The sequence below is a fragment of the Phyllobates terribilis genome, unplaced genomic scaffold (assembly GCF_046119375.1).
Source record: "Phyllobates terribilis strain yellow unplaced genomic scaffold, ASM4611937v1 Scaffold_1__5_contigs__length_1240528914, whole genome shotgun sequence".
Taxonomy (NCBI): Eukaryota; Metazoa; Chordata; class Amphibia; order Anura; family Dendrobatidae; genus Phyllobates; species Phyllobates terribilis.
In genome coordinates, this window is record NW_027362761.1 from 829,739,645 (window position 1) to 829,753,494 (window position 13,850).

At 45.2% G+C, this 13,850-nt stretch overlaps 1 protein-coding gene and 1 long non-coding RNA gene across 2 annotated transcripts in view; one reads left to right on the top strand and one right to left on the bottom strand.

Moving 5' to 3' along the window:
• Positions 1-13,850, top strand: part of LOC141153323 (uncharacterized) — a 76,394-nt gene that overhangs the window by 26,568 nt on the left and 35,976 nt on the right. The gene's annotated exons all lie outside the window — the stretch shown is intronic.
• Positions 1-13,850, bottom strand: part of RASSF6 (Ras association domain family member 6) — a 128,279-nt gene that overhangs the window by 8,272 nt on the left and 106,157 nt on the right. Inside the window, exons 9-10 of the mRNA XM_073638032.1 lie at positions 12,012-12,130; positions 11,828-11,925 (exon numbers count right to left, since the gene is read on the bottom strand). Coding sequence (XP_073494133.1) covers positions 11,828-11,925; positions 12,012-12,130 — 217 coding nt within the window. The remainder of the gene's footprint in view (positions 1-11,827; positions 11,926-12,011; positions 12,131-13,850) is intronic.

The following is a 13,850-nucleotide window of genomic DNA, read 5'->3' on the forward strand; positions in this document are numbered from 1 at the left end:
AAGAGTTGACCGTGTGGAAGACAGACCGGAGGTGGTGGTGCCCAGGTAACTGGAAGTATTATCTGCAATCCAATTAATAACCTGTTCACACTGATCAGTTCTCAATACTGGTGTTGTTCTGTGCTTCCCTAGTAATTCGGTCAAGAAGTGGGAGCGAGAAGATGTGGCTGTTGGTTGTGGCACATATTCACCTTGGCCACGGCCCTGTCCTCTGCACGAACCATCACCAGAACGTCCACTTCCACGTCCCTTGCCACGCGCCTTGCCCATTGTAAATGAAGTAAAATAGCTTACACTTGCACTATCAATGGAAAAAGGGTAATAAAGAGTAGATTAGAACCGTGGAAGAGGAAAACCACAGTTATTGTATACTGCGGTATACCACACTTTTTTAAATAGAGATATTTGTGGCTGAACAGTGAGCGACACACTCAAACTGCTTTTTTTTTAGATACCAAAGGCCCAAAACTGGATAGTACAGCGATTTGACCCGTGGAACTGCGAAACCACACTGGGATGTCGGGCCTACACAAGACTATTTTCAACAGATATATTTTTGTGTCACGACAGTCAGGAGACACTACTGTTTTTCTTTACGGAAAAAAATACTAAAACCTGAATAATAGAGATTTTTTACCGTGGGATGGCAAAACCACAGTTATTGTTTACTGGGGTATACCACACTTTTTTAAATAGAGATATTTGCGGCTGAACAGTGAGCGACACACTCAAACTGCTTTTTTTTTTAGATACCAAAGGCCCAAAACTGGATAGTACAGCGATTTGACCCGTGGAACTGCGAAACCACACTGGGATGTCGCGCCTACACAAGACTATTTTCAGCAGATATATTTTTGTGTCACAACAGTCAGGAGACACTACTGTTTTTCTTTACGGAAAAAACTACCAAAAGCTGAATAATAGAGATTTTTTACCGTGGGATGGCAAAACCACAGTTATTGTTTACTGGGGTATACCACACTTTTTTAAATAGAGATATTTGCGGCTGAACAGTGAGCGACACACTCAAACTGCTTTTTTTTTTAGATACCAAAGGCCCAAAACTGGATAGTACAGCGATTTGACCCGTGGAACTGCGAAACCACACTGGGATGTCGGGCCTACACAAGACTATTTTCAACAGATATATTTTTGTGTCACAACAGTCAGGAGACACTACTGTTTTTCTTTACGGAAAAAACTACCAAAACCTGAATAATAGAGATTTTTTACAGTGGGATGGCAAAACCACAGTTATTGTTTACTGGGGTATACCACACTTTTTTAAATAGAGATATTTGCGGCTGAACAGTGAGCGACACACTCAAACTGCTTTTTTTTTAGATACCAAAGGCCCAAAACTGGATAGTACAGCGATTTGACCCGTGGAACTGTGAAACCACACTGGGATGTCGGGCCTACACAAGACTATTTTCAACAGATATATTTTTGTGTCACAACAGTTAGGAGACACTACTGTTTTTCTTTACAGAAAAAACTACCAAAAGCTGAATAATAGAGATTTTTTACCGTGGGATGGCAAAACCACAGTTATTGTTTACTGGGGTATACCACACTTTTTTAAATAGAGATATTTGCGGCTGAACAGTGAGCGACACACTCAAACTGCTTTTTTTTTACATACCAAAGGCCCAAAACTGGATAGTACAGCGATTTGACCCGTGGAACTGCGAAACCACACTGGGATGTCGGACCTACACAAGACTATTTTCAACAGATATATTTTTGTGTCACAACAGTCAGGAGACACTACTGTAAACTACCAAAAGCTGAATAATAGACATTTTTTTACCGTGGGATGGCAAAACCACAGTTATTGTTTACTGGGGTATACCACACTTTTTAAATAGAGATATTTGCGGCTGAACAGTGAGCGACATACTCAAACTGCTTTTTTTTTTAGATACCAAAGGCCCAAAACTGGATAGTACAGCGATTTGACCCGTGGAACTGCGAAACCACACTGGGATGTCGGGCCTACACAAGACTATTTTCAACAGATATATTTTTGTGTCACAACAGTCAGGAGACACTACTGTTTTTCTTTACGGAAAAAACTACCAAAAGCTGAATAATAGAGATTTTTTACCGTGGGATGGCAAAACCACAGTTATTGTTTACTGGGGTATACCACACTTTTTTAAATAGAGATATTTGCGGCTGAACAGTGAGCGACACACTCAAACTGCTTTTTTTTTAGATACCAAAGGCCCAAAACTGGATAGTACAGCGATTTGACCCGTGGAACTGTGAAACCACACTGGGATGTCAGGCCGACACAAGACTATTTTCAACGGATATATTTTTGTGTCACAACAGTCAGGAGACACTACTGTTTTTCTTTACGGAAAATATACCAAAACCTGAATAATAGAGATTTTTTACCGTGGGATGGCAAAACCACAGTTATTGTTTACTGGGGTATACCAGACTTTTTTAAATATATAGATTTGCGGCTGAACAGTGAGCGACACACTCAAACAGTTTTTTTTTTTTAGATACAAATGGCCCAAAATGGATAATACAGAGGTTTGAACCGTGGAAGTGCAAAACAACACTTCTGTTTCTCTAGCCTACACCAGACTATTTTCAACAGTTATATTTGTGTCTGAAAAATCAGAGACACGCTTTTTTTTTGGGGGGGGGACACACCAAAAGGTTAATAAGACGGGTATTTGTACAGTGTGAAGGAGGAAAAAAAAAGGAGGATTTAGATGAAAAAAAAAGGATTTTTCCTGGCCCCCGACACCTGGTGCTAAGTCCAGCAATTTCAGCAACAGGAGCACACAGGACTGTAATGCAGCGTTTGCTGGTATAACCACTGTGTCTCCTATACAGCCTGCCTGCCTGGTATCTGGGATGGATATTAGTCCTGAAAATGACTGTTTGTTTGTTCTGGCAGCCTTTACAGACCCTACACTATTTCGCAGTTTATATCTCTCCCTAAATCAGCAGCGCTGTCCCTACACTGTCTAATCCGGAGCGACTGTGTCCAAGATGGCGGCGCCCGGTTTTAAATACTCGAGGTGACGCTGTGCGGCCAGCCAATCACTGTAATGCCCACAACCAACATGGCTGCAGCATTACAGTGACTGGCTGGCAATCCCTGCATGTTCATTGGCTCTGTAAAGAGCGCCAAACATGCAGGGCGGAGACCCGAGCTCCCGCCCGAGTAACGCGGAAATGCTCAGTGCTCGCCGAACATCCCGAGTAGCGTGATGCTCGGGCGAGTACCGAGCAGTGTCGAGCATGTTCGCTCAACACTAATAGTAATATAGGTTTAATGTTGAAAGAAAACATGAAGCCACTGAGTTCAATCTACTTAATGATGAAAAGGAAGCCTTTTGCAAGTATCAAATTCCATGTTCATAATATTCAGGCATAGTGTTCATTAAAGAGGATCTGTAACTAGGTAAAAAGTGGCCAGTTCCTGTTGTTACTTTATTTTGGGCGCTTTACTGAGAATAACGTGTCTACCCCAAAATGGTACCAATAAAAAGGTCTGTTCCGGACACAAAAAAACAAGCTCTCACACTGTAACCAAAAATTAAAAATTTTACGAGTTTTGGAAAATGATGACAGAAGTAAACATTTTCTTAACTAAATTTGAACATTTTTTTTTGGCACCTAAATAAAAGAAAACTATATGTGTTTTGTATCTCCTTAAAAGCACTGACCTGGAGAATCAATACTGCCAGGTCATTTTTACCATATAGTGAACATGGTAAATACAAAAAAAACAACACTTGTGGAATTGCGTTTTTTTTTAAATTTTCCTGCACTTGGAATTTTTCTCCTGCTTTCCAGTACATCACATGATAAAATAATGAATGGTGTCATTCAAATGTACAATTCGTCCAGAATAAACAAGTGTCGATGAAAAAATAAAAAAGCTACAGCTCTTGGAAAAAAAAATGAAAAAACAAAAATGAAAAATTGCCATAACATTGGTATACTAAGCGTAGTACTGTGGAAAAAATAAGAGCAAAAACTAACTGCTGGCGTTATCAACATTCCAATAGGGCTGGTGTATCGGCAGCGCTATATTTATCATACAGGCAAACGGCATACACATGTCAGTCTTTTGACTGTTGACTAGCAGTCTGTAGAAAGCCTAAAAAGTGCCCAAAACGATAGTGACAGTGCTCAAGTGACATGGGGACAGCATGGGGATCGCCCCTGGAAGCATTTCTGACCCCCAGGTCACTGCTGTCAACAACGTGGTCAGAGGTATTAAGCCACTTTTACGGGCTCACAATAAAACGTTCAAAAGCGAAACTGAAACTGCTTTCCTGTGAAATATGTAAAGGAACATCCTTTCCAGGGTAAAGACTTGTGTATAAGGTAAAATAAATAACCAAACCCAAAAATACTCCTCCACACCTTGGGCTATGTTCACAAGTAGCATTTTTTATGCGTTTTTGCACTTTTGTATTACTTTCAACTATGACAAATGCATTCACCGGGAAATGTCATTTTAACATTTTACAACCTTATCTGACCATGTGCTGTGTGACAGCCTGCCACCCACCCACCCCCAGGCTGCAATACCATACTGCTTGCTTGCTTGCACTTGAAATTGGGCCTTTTAGCAATGTGGAGGCGGAATCTGGCCACCACGTCATGGCTGCGTCGGCAGCCTGGTATCCATACTCAGTCCCCAGCCGCCCGGCGGCCGGGTATCCACGCTTGGTCCCCAGCCGCCATGGGGCAGCCGGGTGTCCACACTCGGTCCCCAGCCGCCCCTATTTGTCCCGGTAACCTTCCCCACACTTTTCTTAGCCTGGCCTGCTTTAGGGCAGCATTGGCCGAGCCCACCAGACAACCAGACTCCTCCGGTGGGCCCTGGCTTCTCCATCAGGGGAGTTGAGAGTGCCAAGGTGAGGAGCATGATGATGATGATAGAAGTTAGCATCTGATTTGTTTTCTTGGAATGCAAGCGTAAGTGTGCAGCCAGCCACCCACCCACCCCCAGGCTGCAATACAATACAGCTAGCTTGCTTGCACTCGAAATTGGGCCTTTTAGGCTTGTGGAGGCGGAATCTGGCCACCACGTCATGGCTGCGTCGGCGGCCTGGTATCCATACTCAGTCCCCAGCTGCCCGGCGGCCGGGTGTCCACGCTTGGTCCCCAGGCGCCAGGGGGTGGCCGGATGTCCTTACTCTGTCCCCAGCCGCTCCTATTTGTCCCGGTGCGCCTTATACACAAGCGCACATACCAAAACATTACCTGTGCCCTCCCCTGTGCATTTAGTGGGAAGGACAGCCTAACCACAAACACGTGGACAAGTGAATGTGGCCAGGGATCGTCCATCTCACTGACGCCTTCACACTGGGTTAATATTGTGGAAGACGGGACACAGTTGGACACTGGGATGCAACACGTCCTCCAGACATAGAGGATTGCGGGTCCTGGGTCAATCAGGCTTCAACACAAACTTCAGAAGGTAGACAGCAGCAGTGGTCGGCCTCCTCATGAGTAAATTATTCATGATCATGAGGCAATCCATCTCCTTAGCTTTCTGTTCCTTGGAATGCAAGCACATGTATGTAGTAGCGGCTAGGCCTCAGGTGGTCAGCGTTTTGGCGCATATCCTACCTCCTCCGAGGATTGCTGGATGTTTTCCTGCTTCTATCCCAGTTCTATGACTCCCGTTAAAACAAAGCTTCAGGTGATGAATGATGGAAGAGGTGGTGGCAAAGGAGAAAGAGCAGGAGGAACAGGGACCATTCACATCAATATCAGGGCATACAGTGAGTGCAATGCCTACCAAAAATTTCGAGGCACTCCAATGCCCCTTGGAAGTGACATGGAGGTCAGAGGGCCTTAACTAAACCATTTTTTCCATTTATAGCAACTGGGTCTCCTGTACACTGTTGGCCTAAGCAGTGAAACGAAGGCATTCCAAAAATTATGAGGAACTGCAATGCCGCTTGAAACAGACGTGGATTACAGTGTACTAAAAACCTTCTACCCATTATTGGGGAGTGGGTCTCCCTTAGTGTTCGCCTATGTATTGAAAAGCAAAAGCTGACTAAAATTAGGAGGAAATGCAATGCCCGTTGGAAGAGTCGTGGAGGTTAGAGTTAATTAAAAACAACATTTCAATGCCCCTTGGAAGAGCTGTGGAGTTCAGAGTGGTTTAACAAGACGGTTTTAATGCCCCTTGGAAGAGACGTGGAGGACACAGTAGCTTAACAAGACGGTTTTAATGCCCCTTGGAAGAGACGTGGAGGTCAGAGTGGTTTAACAAGACGGTTTTAATGCCCCTTGGAAGAGACGTGGAGTTCAGAGTGGTTTAACAAGACGGTTTTAATGCCCCTTGGTAGAGACGTGGAGGTCACAGTAGCTTAACAAGACGGTTTTAATGCCCCTTGGAAGAGACATGGAGGTCACAGTAGCTTAACAAGATGGTTTTAATGCCCCTTGGAAGAGACGTGGAGGTCAGAGTGGTTTAGCAAGACGGTTTTAATGCCCCTTGGAAGAGACGTGGAGGTGACAGTAGCTTAACATGACGGTTTTAGTGCCCCTTACAAGAGCCATGCAGTACAGCATATTAAAAACATTATTCCCATTATTGGGGAGTGGGTCTCCCATAGTCTTTGCCTATGCCTTCCAAGCAAAAGCTGCCAAAAATTAGGATGGAGGAACTTGCAATGCTGGCAACACGGACCACAGTCACCCTGGTGGTATATTGGTGGTGGAGGCTGAGGATAAGGAGAAGAGCAAAAAACACCCGAAATGGGGAAGCGTATACCCATGTGTGGGTGTGAAGCGGTGCATGGGAATACACCTCCCGAAATAACACAGTGGATTTGACTTTATGTTACTCTGCTGTCATTTTGTGGTGATGAGAAGTCTGGCCCAATCCAGCCCTTGTTCATTTTGATAAGGGTCAGCTTGTCAGCATTGTGAGTTGACAGGCGAGTGCGCTTATCAGTTATAATTCCTCCAGCGGCACTAAAAACACGCTCCGATAACACGCTAGCGGCAGGGCAGGCCAGGACCTCCAAGGCCTACAGAGCGAGTTCATTCCAAGTGTCCAGCTTGGATACCCAATAATTAAAAGGCACAGAGGAATCACGGAGGACGCTGGTACGGTCAGCAAGGTACTCCCTCACCATCTTTTGAAACTTTCCACTCCTTGTGAGAGTACCCCGCGCCTCAGGGCCTGTATGCTGGGCGGGGTCACAGAAAACTGTCCCAGAACGTTGACAGTGTTCCCCTGCCTCTGCTGGATTGGAGTTGCATCTCTCTCGCCTGTACGCCTTGGTTGGGCAACGAACTGTGACCTCTGCCGCTAGCGTGTTCAGATGGGAATTTTTTTAACAGTTCTGCAGCAAGGGCCTTCTGGTACTGCCCCATTTTTGTAGACCTCTCCACCTCAGGAATAAGAGACTGAAAGTTCTCCTTGTAGCGGGCGTCTAAAAGTGTCACCAACCAGTAATGACTGTCACCCAACATTTTGACAACGCGAGGGTCACGGTTAAGGCAGCGTAACAAAGTCAGCCATGCGTACCGGACTGGTAACGGGCAAGACTTCCGTATCCTCACCAAGATAACGACTGACGATGCTCTCCTCCTCCTCCCTCCTGTCCTCAGGCCACCCACGCTGAACCGACGGTATGACAGTTGTACAGGTACTACCGTCTACAGCGCATGATACCAGCTCCTGTTCTTCCTCCTCCTCCTCTCCCTCATTGTCCCCCAATGCATGTTGGGATGAGATGAGGCTGAGCTGTGTGTAATCGCCCGCTACGGCTTCTTGATCCATCTCATCATACTCTGTCTGTCGCTCACTGCAGAGAATTAAAGAGGAGGCATTGCAGCCTGACAAGTGGGATGCTGACGCTAATGATGGCGTCATTGCCACTCACCATCTTGGTGGCCTCCTCAAAGTTTGTCAGGATGGTACATATGTCAGACAACCAGGTCCACTCCTGAGGTCTTATGTGTGGAGTCTGACCTGAATATCGACGGCCTTGTTGCAGCTGGTACTCCACAATTGCTCTCTTCTGCTCACAAATCCTTTGCAACATGTGGAGGGTAGAGTTCCAACGTGTGGGGACATCACACACCAGTCGGTGTGCCGGAAGCTGCAACACAGCAAGGGCGGCAGAAGCTATAGCCGACTTCTGAAAATGAGCTGACAGGCGGCGTACTTTGACGAGCACATCTGGCAACTCGGGGTACGATTTAAGAAACCACTGAACCATGAGGTTAAGCACATGAGCCAGGCATGGTACGTGTGTGATCTCGTCTCGCCTCAGAGCCGCCACCAGGTTACGGCCATTGTCACACACGACCATGCCTGGATGTAGGTTCAGCGGTCTCAGCCACAGATCTGCCTGCTCTTTCACAGCTGTCCACAACTCACAAGCAATGTGAGGTTTATCACCTAAGCTTATGAGTTTCAGTACAGCCTGTTGCCGCTTGGCTGAGGCAGTACTGCAGTGCTTCCAACTTGTAACTGATGTGGTGATATCTGAGATGGAGGCTGAACATGAGGAGGAGGAGGAGGATGATGCGCAGGAGCTGTACACTGTGGGGGCAGCTCTGATTGACAAAGGGCCCGCAATCCTCGGTGTGGGGAGGATGTGTTCCGTCCCAACGTCCCACTGGGTCCCGGCTTCCACTATGTTTACCCAGTGTGCCGTCAGGGAGATGTACCGTCCCTGGCCACAAGCACTTGTCCACATGTCCGTTGTCAGGTGGACTCTCCCAGTAACATTGTTGTTGAAGGCACGGCAGATGTTTTTGGACACGTGCTTGTGTAGTGCGGGGATGGCACACCGGGCAAAATAGTGTCGGCTTGGGACCGAGTACCGAGGGACGGCCACCGCCATAAGGTTGCGGAAGGATTCCATCTCCACCAGCCTAAAATGCCGCATTTCCAGCGCAAGCAGTCATGAAATGTGCGAATTTAGGACTGTGGCCTGTGGGGTGTTGGCTGCGAATTTGCGCTTTCGGTGAAAGGTCTGGGATATGGACAATTGAACGCTGCGGTGGGACGTGGACGTGGACGTTGATGCTGTTTCTTGAGAAACTGCCATAACAAGTGAAGACTGAGAGGAGGGGGCATCTTTGCATGCAGTATGGACAGGGGATTGCCTTGCACGCACAACAGGGGGTTCTCTTACGCGCACAACAGCGGAAGAAGCAGTGGTGACACCCGCTGACACTGGTCGTGGACCCTGGGGTTCGCCCCACAAAGTCGGGTGCTTTGCTGACTTGTGCCTGATCATGCTGGTGGTGGTCAGGCTGGTAGTTTTGTCACCCCTGCTGATGCTGGCCTGGCAGGTGGTAAAAATGGCCTTTTTGGGGTTATCAGCAGAGTCTTTAAAAAAATTCCAGACTCTGGAAGACCTACCGGTTGTACTGGCAACGTCCCTCGTGTTGGTGTTACGGGGAGCGGTTGACCGTCTTCTGTCTGCGGCCACCACACTGCTTCTTCCTGCCTGTTGGGGTACTCTGCCTCCCTCCCCCTGTGTGCTGCTGGCCTCGCTCTGCGTGTCCTCCTGCCACATTGGGTCAGTTACTAGATCATCCACCACGGTCCTCCTCCTCACTTCGTGGCAATTGTGTCTTGTCATCGTCCACCTCTTGTGACAAATTGCCAGCGTCGCCTTCCTGTGGCTGTTCAAATATTTGGCCATCGTTACATGGGATCTCCTCTTCCACCACTTCAAGCGGAGCAGGCGAGGGGCCCAAATATGGAAATGGACCAGTGAACAGTTCTTCAGAGAGTCCAACTGTGGGATCAGGTGCTGTCTGACGACACTCGGCATGGTGGGAGGAAGGAGCATCAAGGTGAGGAGGAGTATGCAGTCGAGACTCACGGCTACTAACACTTGACCGTGTGGAAGACAGACCGGAGGTGGTGGTGCCCAGGTGAGTGGAAGTATTATCTGCTATCCAATTAATAACCTGTTCACACTGATCAGTTCGCAATAGTGGTTGTGTGCTTCCCTAGTAATTCGGTCAAGAACTGGGAGCAAGAAGATGTGGCTGTTGGTTGTGGCACATTTCCACCTTGGCCACGGCCGCGTCCTCTGCACGCACCATCACCAGAACGTCTAGTTCCATGTCCCTTGCCACGCGCCTTGCCCATTGTAAATGAAGTAAAATAGCTTACACTCGCACTATCAATGGCAAAAGGGTAATAAAAAGGAGATTTGAACCGTGGAAGAGGAAAACTACAGTTCTCGTTATCTGGCCTACACCAGACTCTTTTAAACAGATATATTTGTGTCTGAACAGTCAGCGACACACTCAATTTTTTTTTTTTGGGGGGGGGGGGGATGCCAAAAGGTTAATAAGACAGGTATTTGTACAGTCTGACTGAGGAAAAAAAAAAAAAAAAGAGGATTTAGATGAAAAAAAAAGGATTTTTCCTGGCCCCTGAGACCTGGGGCTAAGTCTAGCAATTTGAAAAGCAGCACACAGGACTGTAATGCAGTGTTTGTTGGTATAACCACTGCATCTCCTATACAGCCTGCCTGCCTGATATCTGGGATGGATATTAGTCCTGAGAAGGACTGTTTGCTTGATTTTGCAGGCTTTAGAGACCCTACGCTACCTATTTCGCAGTATAAATCTCTCCCTAGCTCAGCAGCACTCTCCCTACACTGTCTGATCTGGAGCGACTGTGTCCAAGATGGCGGCGCCCGGTTTTAAATACTCGAGGTGACGCTGTGCGGCCAGCCAATCACTGTAATGCCCACAACCAACATGGCTGCGGCATTACAGTGACTGGCTGGCAATCCCTGCATGTTCATTGGCTCTGTAAAGAGCGCTAAACATGCAGGGCGGAGACCCGAGCTCCCGTCCGAGTAGCCCGGAAATGCTCGGTGCTCGCCGAACATCCCGAGAAGTGAGATGCTCGGGCGAGTACCGAGCAGTGTCGAGCATGCTCGCTCAACACTACTGTTAACACAAGGCTCCATATATGCCCTATAACAGTAACCTCAAATTATATCCCCTCTCAACCAATTAAATAATAATACAAGAGAAGCTTGTTGGGATGACACATGGGTCAGCCACAGCATTCACTTTGTAAAGATCAAAATAACCATGGATTGTTTTTGCATTCAACCACTTTCCCGTGACTAAGGCTACATTCCCACGATGACCTTTAGGATAGGACTTAGATGAACTATCAATTGGCCGTCAGCTATCTTGCCCAACGTAGCGCTCCTATGTTAATGAGAGGGCTGCAGCCAGACTCTTCTGGTAGTTTATCTCCCGGATAACTAAAGGGTCAGCCATTAGAAATCCACCAGACCAGATCCTTCTCTCTTCAACATCTGTCAGGGTAGAGATGAAAGATCCCCATACATATAGGAGCGTCGATCGATCGCACCAGTATTTTGAAAATAAACCTTTATCCAGACTAAACAAACATTGGGGGGAATTTATCAAGGCTTCTATGACAATTTTACATCTTAAAAGACTTCTAAAATTTTGTTGCAAGTTTTTTTTTATGCCAAAATCTGCATCTTTTTGCTCTCACCACTAAATGGGTGTGAAAGTTGGTGAGGTTACCTAGGCGAATACGTGAAAGCCTGATTTATGAATAGCAAATTTCTAAAAATCTTGAATCTCACTTTAGTAGAAGGGTGGAGTAAAAGTTGAGAAAAGCTCTAGATAGAAGTTAAGAGAGTGCCAAATTTATCAAAAATCAAACACTTGTTGCATGATGTAGCACAAATATAGGCAAAGCAGCACCAAGCAAAAAAAAATGCTTAAAAAATCTCGCTTCTGATAAATCCACCCATCGTTCACAGATGACGATGTTGCTCCTTACTTAGAGATAGTCTTTTGGATTTCTCGCTCTTCCTCCTCATTCAGTCGCTGCAAAATGTTTTCCAAAAGTGGAAGGCTAAATTTTATATACTGTGCTACCTGTTAAGCAAGAAAACCAAATATAAGTGACACGCTATCCTTCAAACAATAGACAAAACTATGTTACAAATGATAAGTATTTATACATCGCCGCTGATCTCTTCTGCTTCTCTGTCCATGAGGAACATCCTTGCTATGTTTCCAGAAGGTCCTTGTAAGAGTCTTTCCCAGAGCGGACAATCTGTGCTCTTCAATTTTTTCTTTTCTAAATAAAAAAGATATTTTAGTGTATCAAAATAATTCACTAATCTTTTAAATTAAAAAAGAAATAATGTTAATGAAGTTAATACAATATACTTTCATTGTATTCCATCTTTTTTAGTCTCCTTACATAGAGAAGGACAAGCCCTTGGAGCTACAGTTGAATATACATATACTGCCCCCTAGTGGAACTATAACAAATCTTTTTTTATATAGAATATCAGCTGTACAGAGGAAAAATTGATCTATGTATCATAAATGATGACACTCAGGAGGTATTCATCTGACGACAGTGTGTAGGCATCCATTCACCACAGGGACACACTGCTAAAAAGTATATGCCACACGGTATACGTTTTTTTGCTGTGACCCTCTGTATAGTAAAGCGCAGTTTGCTTTGTTTTCCTATACAGTTAAGCTGTATGCAGACAGATTTTGGCTAGACGGAGGTAAAAAGAGCACTGTTTTGGCCTCTGTCACATAAATAGAGGATATGGGAACATATAAACTGAGAACTTTTCTCCGTCTTTGCTAAGGGAACGAAGGCAGCCTAAGAAGATCAAAAACTGATCACTTATAACAGGTTGTCCCATCCGGTCTTTCTCTTGGTGACTATAACAGTCAGCTATGACTAGATATGAATGGCAGCTTTTGCAGCACCTACAATGCACACACTGCTATATAGTTTATGTTCTTGCTTTATGCCTGTTTTAAACAGCTTGTCCCACATCCTGCAACCACCAAATCATAGTGTTTAGGGGGTTGTAAGAAACTAGAAAAAGGGTCAGCTTATTTTTCAAATACAGCGCCACTTTATTCCATGGGCTCTGTCTGATCTTGCAGTGCACCCACATCAAGTGAAGGTAATGTCCATGCCACGCGACTAAGACCACTATCACAGGGCAGTTTTTTGCTTAGTATTTTCCTCCAGTATGTCAAAGCCAAAACCAAGGCGAGCCCAAAAAAAACAAAAAGGTACAGTTTGTTTCTTTTAAACTTTTTGTTGGTCTACTTTTCACCCCTGGATTTGCGTTTTAAATATGAATGTTATTTAATGACTAAACTACTGCTGTGTGAAAGTGGCCCAAAGCTGTTGTTGTGATCTCTAAATTCAGAAATACAGGTAGTGCTGTAGAGGCCTGTAAACTTACTACATTAAGAAACAAAGCTAAGGAGAACAAATTCATTGCATTTTTCAGTTCCAAATATTAAAATCATATATAAAATCAGGGGCAGACATATCATTGATGCAACCTGTGGAACTTCACAAGGGCCCAAGAGGTAAAGGGGCCTAGCTCCACCTCCAAAATAGGTGGATTTGTGGATTATGATGTGTTATTGGACTGCAAAAGGCACATATATGGTTCTTGCGCAGGGGCCCTTTTCTGTCTGTGTCCACCAGTGATTAAAATATTATGTATTTCACATTCAGGTTAGAAACACTCATGGTTACAGAGTTAGTACTGTTTCAAAAATTCAACCAAGCAATGGCAGAGGATATGAAAAAAAGTTAAGTAATATGGGTGAACTTTAGAAATTTGTTTAACTATATTGATCCATAGGAAGGCCAAATTTTCCCCCTGACCGAAAGTCAATTAGACGGAATCAATATTCGGAATAAAAACCCCATTAGGTTAAGGTCCCACAATGAGATTTTGGTGAGTTTTTGACACTGAATTTTTGCTGCACAAAAATGGCAGCGTCTTACAGCTCCAGCAAAGTAG